The sequence below is a fragment of the Bidens hawaiensis genome, unplaced genomic scaffold (genome assembly GCF_021521415.1).
Source record: "Bidens hawaiensis isolate Kalapana, Puna unplaced genomic scaffold, B.hawaiensis_p1.1 tig00006773_1, whole genome shotgun sequence".
In the NCBI taxonomy this organism is placed as follows: Eukaryota; Viridiplantae; Streptophyta; class Magnoliopsida; order Asterales; family Asteraceae; genus Bidens; species Bidens hawaiensis.
Window position 1 is genome coordinate 233,233 of NW_027491462.1, and position 15,479 is coordinate 248,711.

Below are 15,479 nucleotides of genomic sequence, written 5' to 3' on the forward strand. Positions count from 1 at the left end.
CCTTACCCAATATTGAGGATTTTTGGCAGACAGTGGAATACGATTGCCGCGTTGAGCCCCCGGTTATGCGAGCAACCGTCAACAATCAAGAAGTTCAGTTCTCGTCTGAACAAATTCGGGTGGACGTTTTGGAGAGGAGACTAGGGATGACCCTACAGAGTTTGTTGCTCCGTTCCGCGATGGAGCATTTCTACGAATGGGCTATTCTGGTCCATTGGGCGATACACAACGGAGGAAGGGTTTCCTACTTGATCAGTGGCGCTTCCTCATGCACTTAATGATTGTCTGCATGTCTGGGAGGAAGGCGGGGACTGATGGTATGGGTGCGACCATGCAGTCAGCAATGACTGCTCTGACTTATAACAAACGTTATAGCTTTAGTCAGATGATCTTTTACGAGATCGATAGACAGAGAAGAGCGATGACCCGTGAGAGGTTCATCATGTGTCCAAGATTCATTCAGATGATCTTGAATCATGTTGCTCCCACGTTGCCTCAACGACGTCCAATACGATACGTGGAGAGTGTGTGCAAACGTATCTTCGCTCAATGCCGAACATCCAGTGCGAGGAGCAAGCCTGAACTGCGTCCAAGGCATACTCCACTCTTTGGGTACTTAATAAACCCGGGGTATGTGCCAGCTCGTGGGGATGAGTTCAGAGACCCGGCACCACAACAGGCAGGAGCATCTCAAGCTATACCTGCTGCTCCTGTTGTATCACCGGAGGAGGAAGTGGACCTTGATGCAGAATTCGGAGGTCAAGGATTCTTCGATATGGATCGGGTGGATCCAGAGGAGAACGTTCAGATCCCAGTTGAACGTGTCTCGACTGTGCGTATTACTAGAGCAGCTACGACGGTGGCTGACTCAGATCTTGATGATGTTATGGATGAGGCGAGAAGGATGTTGGTGACTCAAGAGAGGACGTTTGGGAAGAGAAAGAGGACAGATGATGATAGTGAGTCAGAAGAAGAAGAGGATATTCACAAGTTGATTAGACGTTCAAGACGGGAAAGGACAGGTGCAGGTATGGGAGCTGGAGAGACTTCAAGAGTTGTACGTTTCGCTCCGCCCGCACTGTCAGGTATGTCGATTGTTCCTACATCACTACAGGTCACAAGTTTAAGCGCCGCGGATGTTCCCGTGGTGGCTACATCATCAGCTTTCGGCATTCCATCTACTACTTTCCAGAGGACGACTCCGGAGATTGTGTCTTTACCACCTCCAACGCTTACTCCTTCAGAGGTGGTTGCACAATTTGTTGAGTCGACAGTCGTTGCAACTGCAGGGTTGTCGGTCACGATACCACCTGCGGTTACGTCCACAGCTGCTTCTGATGTCCCGGTTTCATTCGAAATCCCTGCTGAGTATACTCAAGACACATCTCACATGAGGTTTGATTTCGATGCAACCCTCTCAGACTCGGAGAGAATAGCTGCACTTGAGCGGGTCGTGGCAGAACAATCAAGGGTGAATCTTGTCCAGACCAGGCTATTCAGCGCCTAGTAACAGAGAATCAACTACAGTCGTCCCTCCTGGTTGAACATGGGAAAATTATAGATGCTATGAAGGAGTTCTTGGCATCTCAGGGGGAGACGAGCTGTAAAGGCGACGAGCTCAGGACAAAGAAGAAGAATGACAGAGACGATGATCCCAATGCATCGAAAGGTGCAGGTGGTGAGTTGCCAAGAACTACTCAAGCTCTTGGGACTTCCACAGCTCAGGGGGAGTCTGCAGGTGCGGCTGGCAGTTCTGGTGGTGATGAGGTGGTGATGGTTGATGATGAAGAAATGGGAGATGATGTGATTGATGCTTTGAAAGAATTAGATGATGATATGTTTAGTGATGATGTGTTGTTTGATGATGATGTGCTGCCAATTGAGGAGATTGAGAAGATTGACGCTCAGATTGTGATTGAAGAAGATGTTGAAGAAGGTGAAATAGTAGAAGAGAATGTGGAGCATGACATTCCAGGTATGGAGAAAGCAGATATGGGTAATGAGACAGTAATCGATGAGACTGAATGGGAAGAGCAGCCTAGGTGGAAGGAAGGCTATGCTCAGTGGTTCGTCAAAACGAAGAAACCGGCGGTCCCTACAATGTTTAAGAAGAGTTACAATATTAAAGGCTATGCTGAAGCGAAGAAAGGGATTATTTGCTGGATCTATGATGAGCAGTTGAAGCTCTTTGTGATTAAACGGTATGACGGCGTTCAGTATTTTAAAAGAATGTTAAGGTCGTTGAATACACTGCCGGAATGTGAAGTGAAAGACTTAGCCAGATTGGGGTTAATCAATCGAAATGACGATAATATGGCTAGAGTCATTGGGAAAATTGTATGGAAAGAGAGTATAAAAGAGAAGAAGTTTGAGTTATTAAAGCCACAGAAGGGAAAGCTAGTGGAAGATAAAGAAAGGGGAATGAGAGCAGATGGCAAACCTTGGATGGTGATGAAGTACAAACCGATTCGGTGTCTTAAAGATGTGCCGATGAAGACAATGCCCAAGGATGTGTTGAAGAACCTTAAATGGTGGTATGTTGATTGCCAGACTGCTGAAGCCGTGATGGAAGACGAAGACGAACAAGAAGTGCTAAGAGTGTATGATCCGATGCATCTTGTTAATTTATCGAAAGCTGATCTGCAGGTGTTAAATGAAAAGAAGATATTTTATATTCCTGCTTGGAAAGACGAAGCGAGGAAATATCAGCGAGTAGTCACGGTATGTGTGAGAGAAGGAGTACATGCATGAAGACAAAGAGATTGAAGGTTACAAGACACGTGCTTGAAGATCAAGACATGAAGCTACTGCCAAGGGGGAGTCTGTTGGTGCATAATGTCAGTAGTTCATAGTCTAGTGTCTGTAATCGAGTCTGTAATGTTAATTATGTTTTATATATGTCTTAAGCGAAGTTGTTAACAAGTTCGCCTAGGCGAACTTGTTAGTCAAGCGAAGTTATGGACAACTTCGCCTGAACATGCCAGGCGAAGTTGTCGTGTATAAATAGTCCTAGGTTACGGCTGTTTGTGGTTAATCAGTTGTTCGTGTTAGTTTGTTCGAGTTGTTACGAGAGCTGTAACGTGTGTCTGTAATAGTGATATCGTATCACGTGTTTGAGTTATTATATAACGTGTGTTCGTTTCGTGTGTTCGTGTGATTCGTGTTCTATACTCGTAACGATCTACGCAGGGATTCCGCACCTGAGTTGATCGAGATATCTCGTGCGATCCGTCCAGGGAACCTACATTTCTTCAATTATTTAACTAGGCATATATTATTTTTTGATTTTCTCTCTGTATAGTATTTGTGAAAAATATTGAAAACCATCATGCTTTGTAAATTAGATGATAACTAGAATTTAAGATTCGTACATAGTTGCGGAACCGCTAAACAGTACAAAAGATAGATGTGAAAAGGTTAATCCAAACACACGTTGGGCGAGTTAACTTCTGCATTACGGCACGTTAAAATGCAAAATACAAATTTTTTTACCTCTTTGAAACTTTATATATAAAAAAAATTCTACCTAAACCCAAAAGCTCTTAAACCAAACAAAAATTAAAGTTAAAACGCAAAGCCAAGCCATGTTCAATCAAATTTGAATTAATGTAATAATAATAATAATAGCTAAATAAATATTTAAAATATAGAGTCTATTAACATTAAAAATAACCAATAAAAGTTATTTTATACTTTTAATAATACTCTATAGAAGAATATACTTTTAGTATACTTTATATGCAATAGAATTGTGTACACATATCATTAACACTTGTACATATAGGAAAAAAAAATTAAAGAACAAATAATGAATACCACATGGCATTCATCTAATGGACCGTTGGATCATATATAACACATCAAGATAGGATTGTCCATATGTTTTTTTTATTTTTGCAAATTATAATTAACTAGCTTTTGAACCCGTATATTACACAGGTTTTGTCAAATGATAAAGATAAATAAGGTTTGTTATTTCAGTTGTGATTCTCAAAATACTTGTGAATTAATTTAATGTAGACTTAATGGAAAAAACAAACATGGTTAACGAAAAGTACTTAAATAGCATGATTTTGGAAACACCGGGTGCTGATTTGCAAGAAATTTTAAAAAAAATGTACTAAAGTTGTGTTGCTGGTCAAACCTTAGGTATGAAAATGACACTTGATTCAATAATGAATATAATTCACACTATGTTATAACCCATTTGACAAAATGGTTTTGACCCATGACCCATAAATAGCTAGAATGAATGAGATGAGAGATTAGGAATTAGATGAAATGTGGGCTTGACATCTAAGCTTCAACATTTTCTTTTATTAGTATTGTAAGATGTAAGATAGTTATTATAATACCTATTTTTTCTCTTCCATATCCCAATTTCTCTTAAAAACAAATAAAAAAAAACCTACGACCTAATCAAAATCAACGGCTACATGTTCATCTCCATACCTCAATCTCGATTTGATTTTGACCAATCAAGGGTATTCCAAGACTCCACAACTCAATTCAGGTTAGTATTGTTTTATTTTTCGACAGGTTCTTCCACCAAGGATTCTGGTGTCAATGGACATAAGGGTAAAGAATTGGTTCATCGGATCTTCTAGACTCGCAGTGGAGAGAAGGTGGCGTGCGGCAACGATGAGGGTGGTGGTGCCGCAGCAGGTTTTTTTAGCGATAGTGATGAATCGAACTTGGGTAAAAATGGAACCTGGGATTTTGAGTTTAGGGTTTATAGTAGGGTCAGTGCAAACATATGTATAGATCTCGATTGGACCGATTAGTGGGGTTGCTGATCAATTAGATTCTCGTTCCCCTTCGATCGTTGGTTTAACTGATTCTGAGAAGAAGAATAGTGGATTGGATTTGTTATCGGAGGGTAGATATGGGTGTGTGGGTCCTACTCGATCAGGTATACCGGATTATTTGAAACTACATTACGTCTACTAAACTCGGGTCCAGATCTACTGGATGACGACAACTATGCTTTAGTTCATGTTTTGAAGATGTAACTGTGTTTTAGGTAACGTATGAAGATGCGACTGCATTTTTGTTCTTTGTTCATCGTACTATGTTATTGTTCGTCGTGTTGTGTTATTGTTTATTGTAATCATTTAAAGTAAAGTTTGTATATAGTGTTTTAGTTCATACGATCAAATGCGTTTTTTTTCTTTAACGGATTATTTTTGTGAAAGGCCTTTTGTAATATCAATTTAATAGAATGATGTGTTCTACCTCATTGTGGTAGTGTTTTTAGTGTTTACGATTGATGTTTTAGTATGATGTTTATTGTATTTTTGTTTATCATGTTCAACAAAGTGTGTTTTTGTTCTTGATGTTCTTGGTATTGTATTTTAAATTTGGATTAAACTTCGTGTTGTGTTTTAAAACACACTGTATAATAGATTGTGATGTTCTTGGTATTTTGTTTTAATTTTTTATTAAAACATAATAAACATAGATTGATAATGTTTTCATATATGATATAACAAATTAGATGATTATGCTCTTGTATAGTTATAAAATAAGTATAAAAATATAACAAATATCATTTTTACCAATATTTAATCTTAGCCATTAAAAGTATGATCCAATGGACATAATCTCTTCCTATATTTTTTTTAAACTCATGTCACTTTTTAGTATAACCCCACCCTATATATATTCTCAAGTTAATACCTACACAAGTAACACAAAACAAAATACTTACCTACACATAAAATCATATAACATTAACGTATGTAAATATTCTCAATATAGGAAAAACATTCACAACACATCCATAGACAACATGCATGAATTGAAAAATAAAAATTTTACTAAACAAAACATTACAGACAAACATGTATATGAACACACATAAAAAACATTACTATAACAAACATTAATTAAGACGGTGTTTGCTTTATCGCAGACATTTCATTAAAAACATCTGTGGGCTCTTTTTGGTGCAGATCTGGCCCAACCTCTTTTTACACCTTTTAATCTCTTTCTGACCTCATAAATAGTCGTTCTCCTTCACAGACTCTCAACCATAGCAACCATCCTCCGCGGGTACTTAACCGAACGGTCGGCCAACGACAAAGACTTGCGAGTGGGTGTAAGTTCACCCAATTCCAACTTCTCATACAAAGAATACGGCATGAGATTGATACTTGCCCCAAATCCGCCAACGCTTGGCTCATGGGGTCACTATCGAATAGACATGGAATTGTAAACACACCTGCATCCGATAACTTTTCCGGTAACCGACTCAAGACTGTAGTCGAACAATCCCCGTTAAGCAGAACGGATGAAATCTCCCCCAAATGATCTTTTCTCTTCAGCAAATCTTTCAGAAACTTGGAATACTTTGGAATATGTTGGAGAGCCTTAATGAAGGGGAGATTAATCTTTAACTGTTTGAACATATCAAGAAATTTCCCGTATTCCCTAGTAAACTTTTGATGCTTAAGGCAAGCGGGATACGGAACACAAGAAAAATCAATAACTGGGGACGATCGAACTTCAACCGGTTTCTTCTCGATGCTTCTTTCAACAAGAGGCTCACTGATCGATGCGGTGTTTTTCACCCCCACCAGGAGTCTCCGTCTCTATATCTTCATCTACCAACTCTTCTTCCCCGTCAACCTTAACCTCTTCTTTTCTCAAATCGGGACTCAAAACTTTTCTGCTGCGAGTGGTGATTACTTTTAACTGAGCTATCGGATTTTGCTGAGTGGAACCTAAAAACTGACCCGAAAGTCTCTCATCTATACGCCGAGCAATATGACCAAAAGATCGTTGAAGGTTAAGGAGCGATGACTGATGATTCTTCATAAGTAGATCATGCTCTACAAAGGTTTTCTAGTAGGCCTGATCTTTCATAAGTACCTGTTGCATCATCTCATAGTTTATCGAGCCCACTATTCCAATCTTGCCCATTACTTGAACTTTTCCCATTACTCAAACTCTAAACATTTTGACCCCCATTATTATACTGAGCTTTCCCTTGGTTATAATTAGATTGGAAACCCGGAGGTGCATCGGAAGGACACCAGTTGAGTTATTCTGATTTGGGTACTTGTAGTTGTTCCAATTGGATTTGTTATTATTTTTAAAGAATTTGGGAACATGTTTTGAGCCGCTACAAAATCCACCTCTTATTTATTCATCAATGGACACTCCAAAGTACGATGTATACCCCTACACAACTCACACTTATCCACCCCAGCCCTTAACTCTTTCATCTCTCGGGTTAAGTTTTCCATACAGTGTTGGGTCAGAAAATTGACAAGGAAGATTGGAATCTCCTCAACCTCCTCAGAAAATAGCTAAGTATGGAACTCGAGCAAGCTTAGACCTTCGAGCATGACTTCTACTAGCTCGAGCACCATATCTTACTCGCGTAAGGTTATCTTCTGGAAATTCTTCTAAGTGTTTTAAGCTTTGAGCAAGCTACACTTCGTCAAGCAAGGATGTTCTTCTTTAAGCACAGTTTGCTATTCGAGCAAACACGTGATCTATCCAAGATTAAACCAATATTACAAGTGTTTTGGTGGGTCGAGCAAGGATACAATAACGGATGATCTCAAGAATGTTATAAGTAAAATTACGAGCATGGTTCAATCTCAAGCAAACTTCAGTACTCGAGTATATTGGAATTGTTCTCAATACTCCTTAGTGAAGATTGAAGAGATCTAGAAAAATATGTTTGCTTGTGGGATTTGTCCGAGCAAAGTTGGGATAAGTTGTGAGGAATCAAGTCTGCTGGAGTGGAATATTTTCGAAGGAAAATATTCTAAGTAAAGTCTACTCGAAGAAATGCTTCGAGCGTACTCAAGGTTACATGTATGCTCGACAGAGATAAATCATACTCGAAGACCTAGATTTACACTCATGTTTATTTTTATTGTATTTTGTAATCATTAGGGTTTCTAGAAGAAACGTCTATAGTCCTATATAAAGGATACTAGTGTTACATCATGAACACGCACATAGATGATTAATGAGAGACTAAGACCTCAACGCATGCAAACCTAGTACGTCAGCCGTCATTAAGAAAAACCCTAGACGTTCCATGCAAAAACACTAAAAGCTTCCACTGTTCTTGACTGATTATTTGAAATATACTGGAAATATTTTGAGTGTATCGTGTTTGTGATACTACCTACTTTTGTACTATATAACCAACATCCTGGTTATATCTAATTCCGCTTGATATTTTCAGTGGGTCTTTACAAACCGATCTCATGTTTATTCTTGTCAACTGTTTATGTTGCACGAGATCCCGGTCCTGACATGCAGCAGCCACACCAGTATCCAGATTAACCTGGTGCACACCTCGAGCAGATGAAGGTGTACTGGTGACAAGAGTTAAGTTCCTGTTAAGTGGTTTTTGCCATATTCAGTCTGAGCAAAACTTTCAAAAAGATAATTGCATTCGTTAACATTTTTCTTCTCCATAAGATTACCTCCTACTGCTGTGTTGAACCGGGCTCTGGTTTCATAATTCAAACTACAGTAAAATTTCTCCATAAGAGTCCATGAAGTGAGACCATGATTGTAACAACGAGATAAAAATATTCTAAAATTGCTCCTATGCTTGATAAGAAAGCTCGTCCGGCTCCATGTGAAAGGTGTGGATTTGGTCACGAATGTGGGATGCTTTTGCAGGTGGAAAATACTTTTTTTATAAATACAGACCAAAGTGATTCCTAAGTAGTGAATGTGTCGGGTGGGTGCAAGTCGAGCTAAGTGGCGGCCCGTCCCGCAAGTGAAAACAGAAACAAGGAAAGAAAAATACCATCGTTTGTAGCACCTTGCAGATTAAATGTCTTGGTAATATGGTTTAGACGGTTTATGTGTGCAGGTGCATCTCATCCTCACGCCCATGAAACTAACAACCGGCAATGATAGTGGTCATAACGTAAGCTGGAATCTACCACGAGTTTGGGTTATTAATTTCAGGAATGATGATGGGTGAGTGATTTCCGGTGAAACCCTCGAACGCTTGTTGGTAAATGGTTCTGTTTTTATCGGCTATTTGATTTTCTGGGATATTTCTCAGGCTTGATGGCGGTGAACTTTGCGGTGAGGACCTTGGTGTAGATTCATTATTGACTAGTTGTTTCCCTGGCAATGCTGAGTTTGAACCTGATGACGAACTAGACTAGGACTTTAAGGAAGTAGGTCCAAGATTTCCCGGTGGTGGTCCATGTGATCAAAATTGTGGCATAAACCTGAAACACACAAGACTATATAGGTATACTCTAATATAAGACTCTAAAATTAAAACTGAAAATAGAATAAAATAACTAACACTTAAAATTAGACTCCTACGACTTAAAACAATAAATAAAGCAAATAGCACGTATATAGAAAGTAAGTATAATCAGAGCTAATAACGCAATCGCCGAGAGTCCCTAGAAACGGCGCCAAAAACTTGGTGTGCTAAAAGTAGTCCAATAATTATTAACTAAATTACGCTAATCTAGACACTAAGTAATGCTCTAGACTTTCTAAAACTCGACAAAACTACTAACCGGCAAGTGTACCAGTCGACTCTAATATAGCTAAGTAAGTCCGGATATCGAACCCGCAAGACTCTTTAAATCATGTAAATTAACTAATTAGACTCGACTGACTGACCCGACTATTTAATTATTATTATTTTAAGAGGGGTTTAGTAAAAACTAATTAATAAAAACAAATAAAATAAACAAAAAACAATAAAGTGATTTGAAATCAGATGACGATGGAAAACCACCTAGGCTATAATCCCCAAAGTTCGGTTATCAAATAATCGGAAAATGCTTTCTATGGAACCGGGATCGTAAAATAGTTATTTAAAAGAAAACTCAAATAGGACCCCTGACCCTTCTCAATAAGACACCTATGGATTTCTATTAAATTCTCAAGAATACCAGTTTTAAAATTAAACTTCCTTATGGTTATCTAATTAATTATAAACGAGTACCTTCATACGAAATCCTACCTTACATCGCGGAAATCAAAGGCAGTTTAATAAATTTATTCGACATTAATAGATAAAGTTGAAAAAATCAAACCTAGACGGACTCCTTATGAAAAACTAAATTTAGCAATCTTAGTCAACAAATACCTATCAAATAACCTATCACCTTACAACTTTTTAGGTTAGCAACACACTTTTATTTATTTGATTAATAATGCTGTTTCTATGATTAATAGAAATCCATAGGTTAGCAACACACTTTTATGCATTAAATAAATAATATTATACTCTTTACTTATTCATAAAACCATAAACAAAAGTAAATCCGAATTAAATAAAACTTCAAGAATGGTTTATCATAAGCCTAGGCAGTCTAGGGGGTTTTGCCAATAACCATACTCAAGAACAAATCAAAATAAATAAGTTCAAATAATAAATTCATAATGAAAACAATAAATTCAAACCGAATAATAATAATGCTTGGATGAGTCGGTGTTAAACCCAAAAGTTCTATAATTTTTTTCCTTGTGTCTTTTTCTCTCCACGGCAGCCTCTCTAAAACTCCAAAATAATGTTGCCCTCTTTTGATCTCTAACTTCTCCCTTCTGCATAGGGCATTTTTTTCCTTTTTATAGTGCCGACCCAACTTAAGAAATTACAAATTATCTTATCTTCGAAGTTATTATCTAACCGACTCCAAGATTTGTGTTTTACTTCACAATAATTGGGCTCGTAAACAATTACTCATGGCCTAGTAATAAAACTTTCCTTTTCTACGTGGCCCATCAAATAATCTATTGGCCAATGTATATGATTCTTCACATTTGGTTCTATATCAACAATTCGAATATCAATTTATTATAGTTAAACTACTAGATTTTATCCCCGTATTACGATGGTTGTTTTACATTATTCGTTTTTAATATTTATACTAGGATATGTTGGTATAAGAACTTAAACATCAAATAAGAAACATAAATGAATTGACAAATGATCAGCAAAAGGCTCTTAGGGTTTTGATATTATTGAAAGTTGAATGATGGGTTACAAGAAATAGAGAAACTTAAATAAGCGGAACAAGAACGACAAACTAGGACAACCCTAAAGACTAGGTAAAGATAACAACCAATCCGTTGGGCATTATTCAAAAATTAAAAAATAAAAAAACAAACTGCACGTGTAATCACCCAAAGAGCCGTTTCACATAATATTGAATCATTCTTCAATATCCTCCCTTGATTCAAACTTCATTACTCCCATCTTGTGCCTGAAGTAAACAAACTTTTCTCTCGAAAGTGCCTTAGTCAGAACATTTGCTAGCTGATTGTGAGTACTACAAAACTCAAGACTGACTTGTCCTTGAGAAACCATCTCTTTAATAAAATGATACTTTAGCTCAATGTGTTTAGATCTACTGTGTAGGATGGGGTTTTTGGACAGATTAATTGCTGATTTATTGTCACATTGGATCACAGTTGGTTCTTCTTGTTTGAATCCAAGATCTTTAAGTATCCTCCTTAACCAAATAGCTTCACAAGTAGCACCAGTAGCCGAATATTCAGCTTCAGTGCTTGAAAGAGCTACTGTGTGCTGTTTTTTAGAACTCCATGCAATAACTCCACTTCCAAGAGGGAAACAGTAGGCAGAGAAACTTTTCCTGTCATCAACACTTCCTGCCCAATCACTATCACTATACCCAAACAACTTTACCTTGCTAGCTTTTGTGTACCAGATTCCAAAGTTTGCAGTACTGGCCACATATCTGAGAATTCTGCAAGCAGTTCCCAGATACATTTTAGAAGGAGCTTGCATAAACCTTGAGACAATACTCACCGAATATGCCAAATCAGGCCTTGAATGTGTCAAGTAAATAAGACCTCCAGCCAAACTTCTATAGTTTTCTTCATTAACTTTATATGCCCCATCATCAAGCATAAGTTTCTCATTACAATTCATTGGAGTACATTCTTCATTGCAACTTTTCATTCCAAATCGAGCCAACAGCTTGTGAGCATACTGCTCTTAACACACATGGATCCCTTCACAAGTCTGTCTTACTTCAAGACCCAAGAAGTACTTGAGCAGACCCATATCTGTCATTTCAAAAAATTGTTGCATACCATTCTTGAATTCATTAATCATAACCTCACTTGATGAGGTATAAATAATATCATCAACATACAAGCATACATAGATGACATCATTTAGATTGTTTCTTTAGGAGCCTGCTTTAACCCATATAAGGCCTTGTTTAGCTTGTAGACCATCTCAACTTTATGCTTAACAACAAAGCCTTCGGGTTGTTCAACATAAATTTCTTCGGTTAAGTCGCCATTTAGGAAGGCAGACTTAACATCCAGCTGGTGAATATTCCACCTCATTTGTGCCGCAATAGCCAGCAGCAGACGGATTGTTTCAAAACGAGCCACAGGAGCAAACGTCTCTTGAAAATCAATGCCATATTGTTGTGAATAACCTTTGGCCACTAATCTGGCTTTATGACGAACAACTTCACCATCAGCACCATATTTAGTTTTGAACAACCATTTTACACCAACAACATTTTTACCAGGTGGAAGCTTAACTAGTTCCCAAGTTTGATTTTTTTCAATGGCATGAAGTTCCTCATGCATGGCATCAACCCAAGCTTGTTTAGTAGCAGCTTGAGTCTAGGTAATAGGATCACTAGTATTGAGAGCAAACTGACAAGAACCCATCTCTTCTTCTTCATCTGACAATCCTTCACTAGTGGTATAATCTTTGAGCCAAGTGGGTGGTTTAGAAATTCGTTTGGATGGACCAGGTTCATGTGTAGATTGAGCTAAAGTGGTAGGCTGTGGTGTAGTATTTAATGGTTGTGTAGTAGTAGTAGGGTTAAAGTTTGATGGTGATGGGTCATTGGGTAAGGTTTGGAGAGAAGTAGGTGAGGCTAAAGTGGTTTGTTGGCTTGTGCTTGTAGTACAATCAGATAAAGATGATGAGGGAATAGGTTCAGTAGGAAAAGGATCAATGAAGACATAGGGTTGGCTTACATGGGTTTTATCTCCACCCCATATCCACTTGGCATCTTCTAAGAAAGTCACATCACTTTTTGTGAGAATTCTTGGTATCTGGATTGTAAAGACGGTACCCACTACTTAGATTTGAATTTCCTAAAAAGATATTATTTTCAGACTTGTTGTCCAATTTTCTCCTCATCTGCGAGGAACAAGACCATATGCAATACAACCAAATATTTTCATGTGATTAACAGATGGTTTCTTACCAGTCCAAGCTTCAAAAGTAGTCATATTGATAAGAGTACTGGAGGTGAATCTATTAATAGCATACACTGCAGTTGCTACCGCCTCTTCCCAAAAGACATTTGCTAGCTCACGTTCTTGAAGCATGCTGCAAGCTAAATTCATCACGGTCCTATTTTTCCTTTCCACAACACCATTGTGTTCTGGTGTGTAAGGAATGGTTAGTTCTCTTTTGATTCCAGCTTCCTCACAGTATGCATTGAGTTCATGTGAGCAGAATTCTCCACCTCTATCCGACCGTAACACTTTAATAGAGTGACCACATTCTTTTTCAACCATAACTCTAAACAGTTTGAACTTCTTAAAGGCTTCACTTTTGATAGTAACAAAATAAACCCAGCACATTCTTGTTAAATCATCAATAAATAATAGGTAATATAAGCTATTACCTAGACTTGACACTTGCATCGGACCACATAGGTCGATGTGAATGAGCTCAAGACTGCTTTTTGCACGCCAGGAGGTTGATTGAAATGAAGATCTTACTTGCTTTCCAATAATACACGCTTCACAGTTGATATGCGTGTAAATCTTGGGCAATCCTACCACCATTTCTTTATCATACAGTTGCTTTAAACCATTAAAGTGAAGGTGACCAAATCTATAATGCCATTTGAATGCTTCAGCTTGCTGTTTGCTGGTAGGTGTATCGTGCACAACCATCAATGAAGTTGCATCAAGAACAAACATGTTGTTACTGGCCATTGCTACCTCCATCAACTTCCTTCCTGTATCACCATCTTTTATGACACATTTTCCCTTGTTGAAGTATATTGAGTAGCCTTTTTTTCATAAGTTGGCCTACACTGAGTAAATTATACTCAAGTTTAGGCGCATAATAAACATTATCAAGTAGCTTAAAGGCTTTACCACCCGTGTGAATCATCACCGTGCCTCTTCCTTCAACACCAAGCCGTTTTTTTATCCCCCAAGCGAACATCTAGTTTGAAATTTTCATCTAAAGAGACAAAACTTTCCTTGAAACCAGTCATGTGATTGGAACATCCAGGGTCAATGAACCATAAGTGATTGTTGTTGCCGTAATCTTTCTGGTCACCATCTTCTTTTTTACTTGTCATCAATACGTAATCATTAGCAATCAGCTCTTGATCAAGTGTAACTGCTAAGAATAGGCGTTCTTCTTTGTTGTCATGATCTTTTCGGTCTCCATCTTCTTTTTTATTTCTCTCACCATTATTTTCTTCACCTTCAGCCACGTTAGCCTGCACTTCATCATTATACCAGCAATCCTTTTAAAAATGCCTATATTTTTTGCATGTAAAGCACGGAGGTACTTTACTTCTGTCGAAGATTCCACGTCCTCGACCATTTCCTCTCCCCCTAAAGGGAGTTCTACCACCGCGTCCACGTCCACGCGGTGAATTATTTTGTTCTTGGTATACTTGAAGTGCCTGTTCATCGGCATGATCATTGTTCTTTGTGTCTTTATCAAGAGAAACTCTGCTCTTCATTCGTTCTTCTTGAGATTGCAGAAGTCCCATAAGTTTCACTGGTGTTACGATGGATAGATCATAAACAACTTCAATTGATGGAATGACATAATCAAACTTTGGGGATAAACTCCTAAGTACTTTCTCCACCACCTTTTGGTCAGGCAGTTCTTCACCATAGGATCTTTGTTGTCCCGCATTGTTCATAATCCGAGAGAAGTAGTCACCAACCGCCTCATCATCCTTCATTGCCATGTTTTCAAAGGCTCTTCGAAGCCCTTGTAGTTTAACCGATTATACCTGAGAATCACCGTGGAATTCCAGACGTAGGATCTCCCAGGTGTCTTTAGCAGTACCTGTAGCAGCAATACGAGAGAAGAGACTATCGTGGACACCTTGTTGGATAAGGGTCATTGCCTGAGCATCTTTTCTTCTAGCTTCTCGATTGTTCTGGGCTCCATCTCCTGCACCAGTCACCCCCAAATACACGACATCCCATAATTCTCGTGACCGCAACAGTGTTTTCAGCCGAAGGCTCTAGTGTTCGTATCCTTCTCCTTTGAACACTGGAATAATCTGACCGGTAGTATTTGTAGCGGAAGACGATTCTGCCATTTCTTTCTTCTTCTTCTTTTTTTGTGAAAGTATGAGAGTAGGGCGAAAGAGAAGTAGGGATCGATGATACTCATGCTCTGATACCACAATGTTGGTATAAGAACTTAAACATCAAATAAGAAACATAAATGAATTGACAAATGATCAGGAAAGACT

General features: G+C 38.3%; 1 protein-coding gene and 1 pseudogene across 1 annotated transcript; both read right to left on the reverse strand.

The window, feature by feature from the left end:
• Nucleotides 1-11,170: 11,170 nt before the first annotated feature.
• Nucleotides 11,171-11,911, reverse strand: LOC143633517 (secreted RxLR effector protein 161 pseudogene; annotated as a pseudogene).
• A 2,248-nt stretch (nt 11,912-14,159) lies between these two features.
• On the reverse strand, nt 14,160-14,963 carry LOC143633518 (uncharacterized). Its single transcript, XM_077101809.1, has 2 exons — nt 14,553-14,963; nt 14,160-14,480 (listed from the first exon to the last, which is right to left on the reverse strand). Exons 1-2 carry the CDS (start codon nt 14,961-14,963, stop codon nt 14,160-14,162), a joined length of 732 nt encoding a protein of 243 aa, XP_076957924.1.
• Between the last annotated feature and the right edge of the window lie 516 nt (nt 14,964-15,479).

What these genes read in the sequence shown, in the direction of transcription:
- LOC143633518 (XM_077101809.1), bottom strand. Translation starts at nt 14,963, where the DNA reads ATGGCAATGAAGGATGATGAGGCGGTTGGTGACTACTTCTCTCGGATT. An exon ending in GAATCTTCGACAGAAGTAAA is followed by an intron (nt 14,481 to 14,552) that starts GTACCTCCGTGC and finishes GATGAAGTGCAG; the next exon opens with GCTAACGTGGCTGAAGGTGA.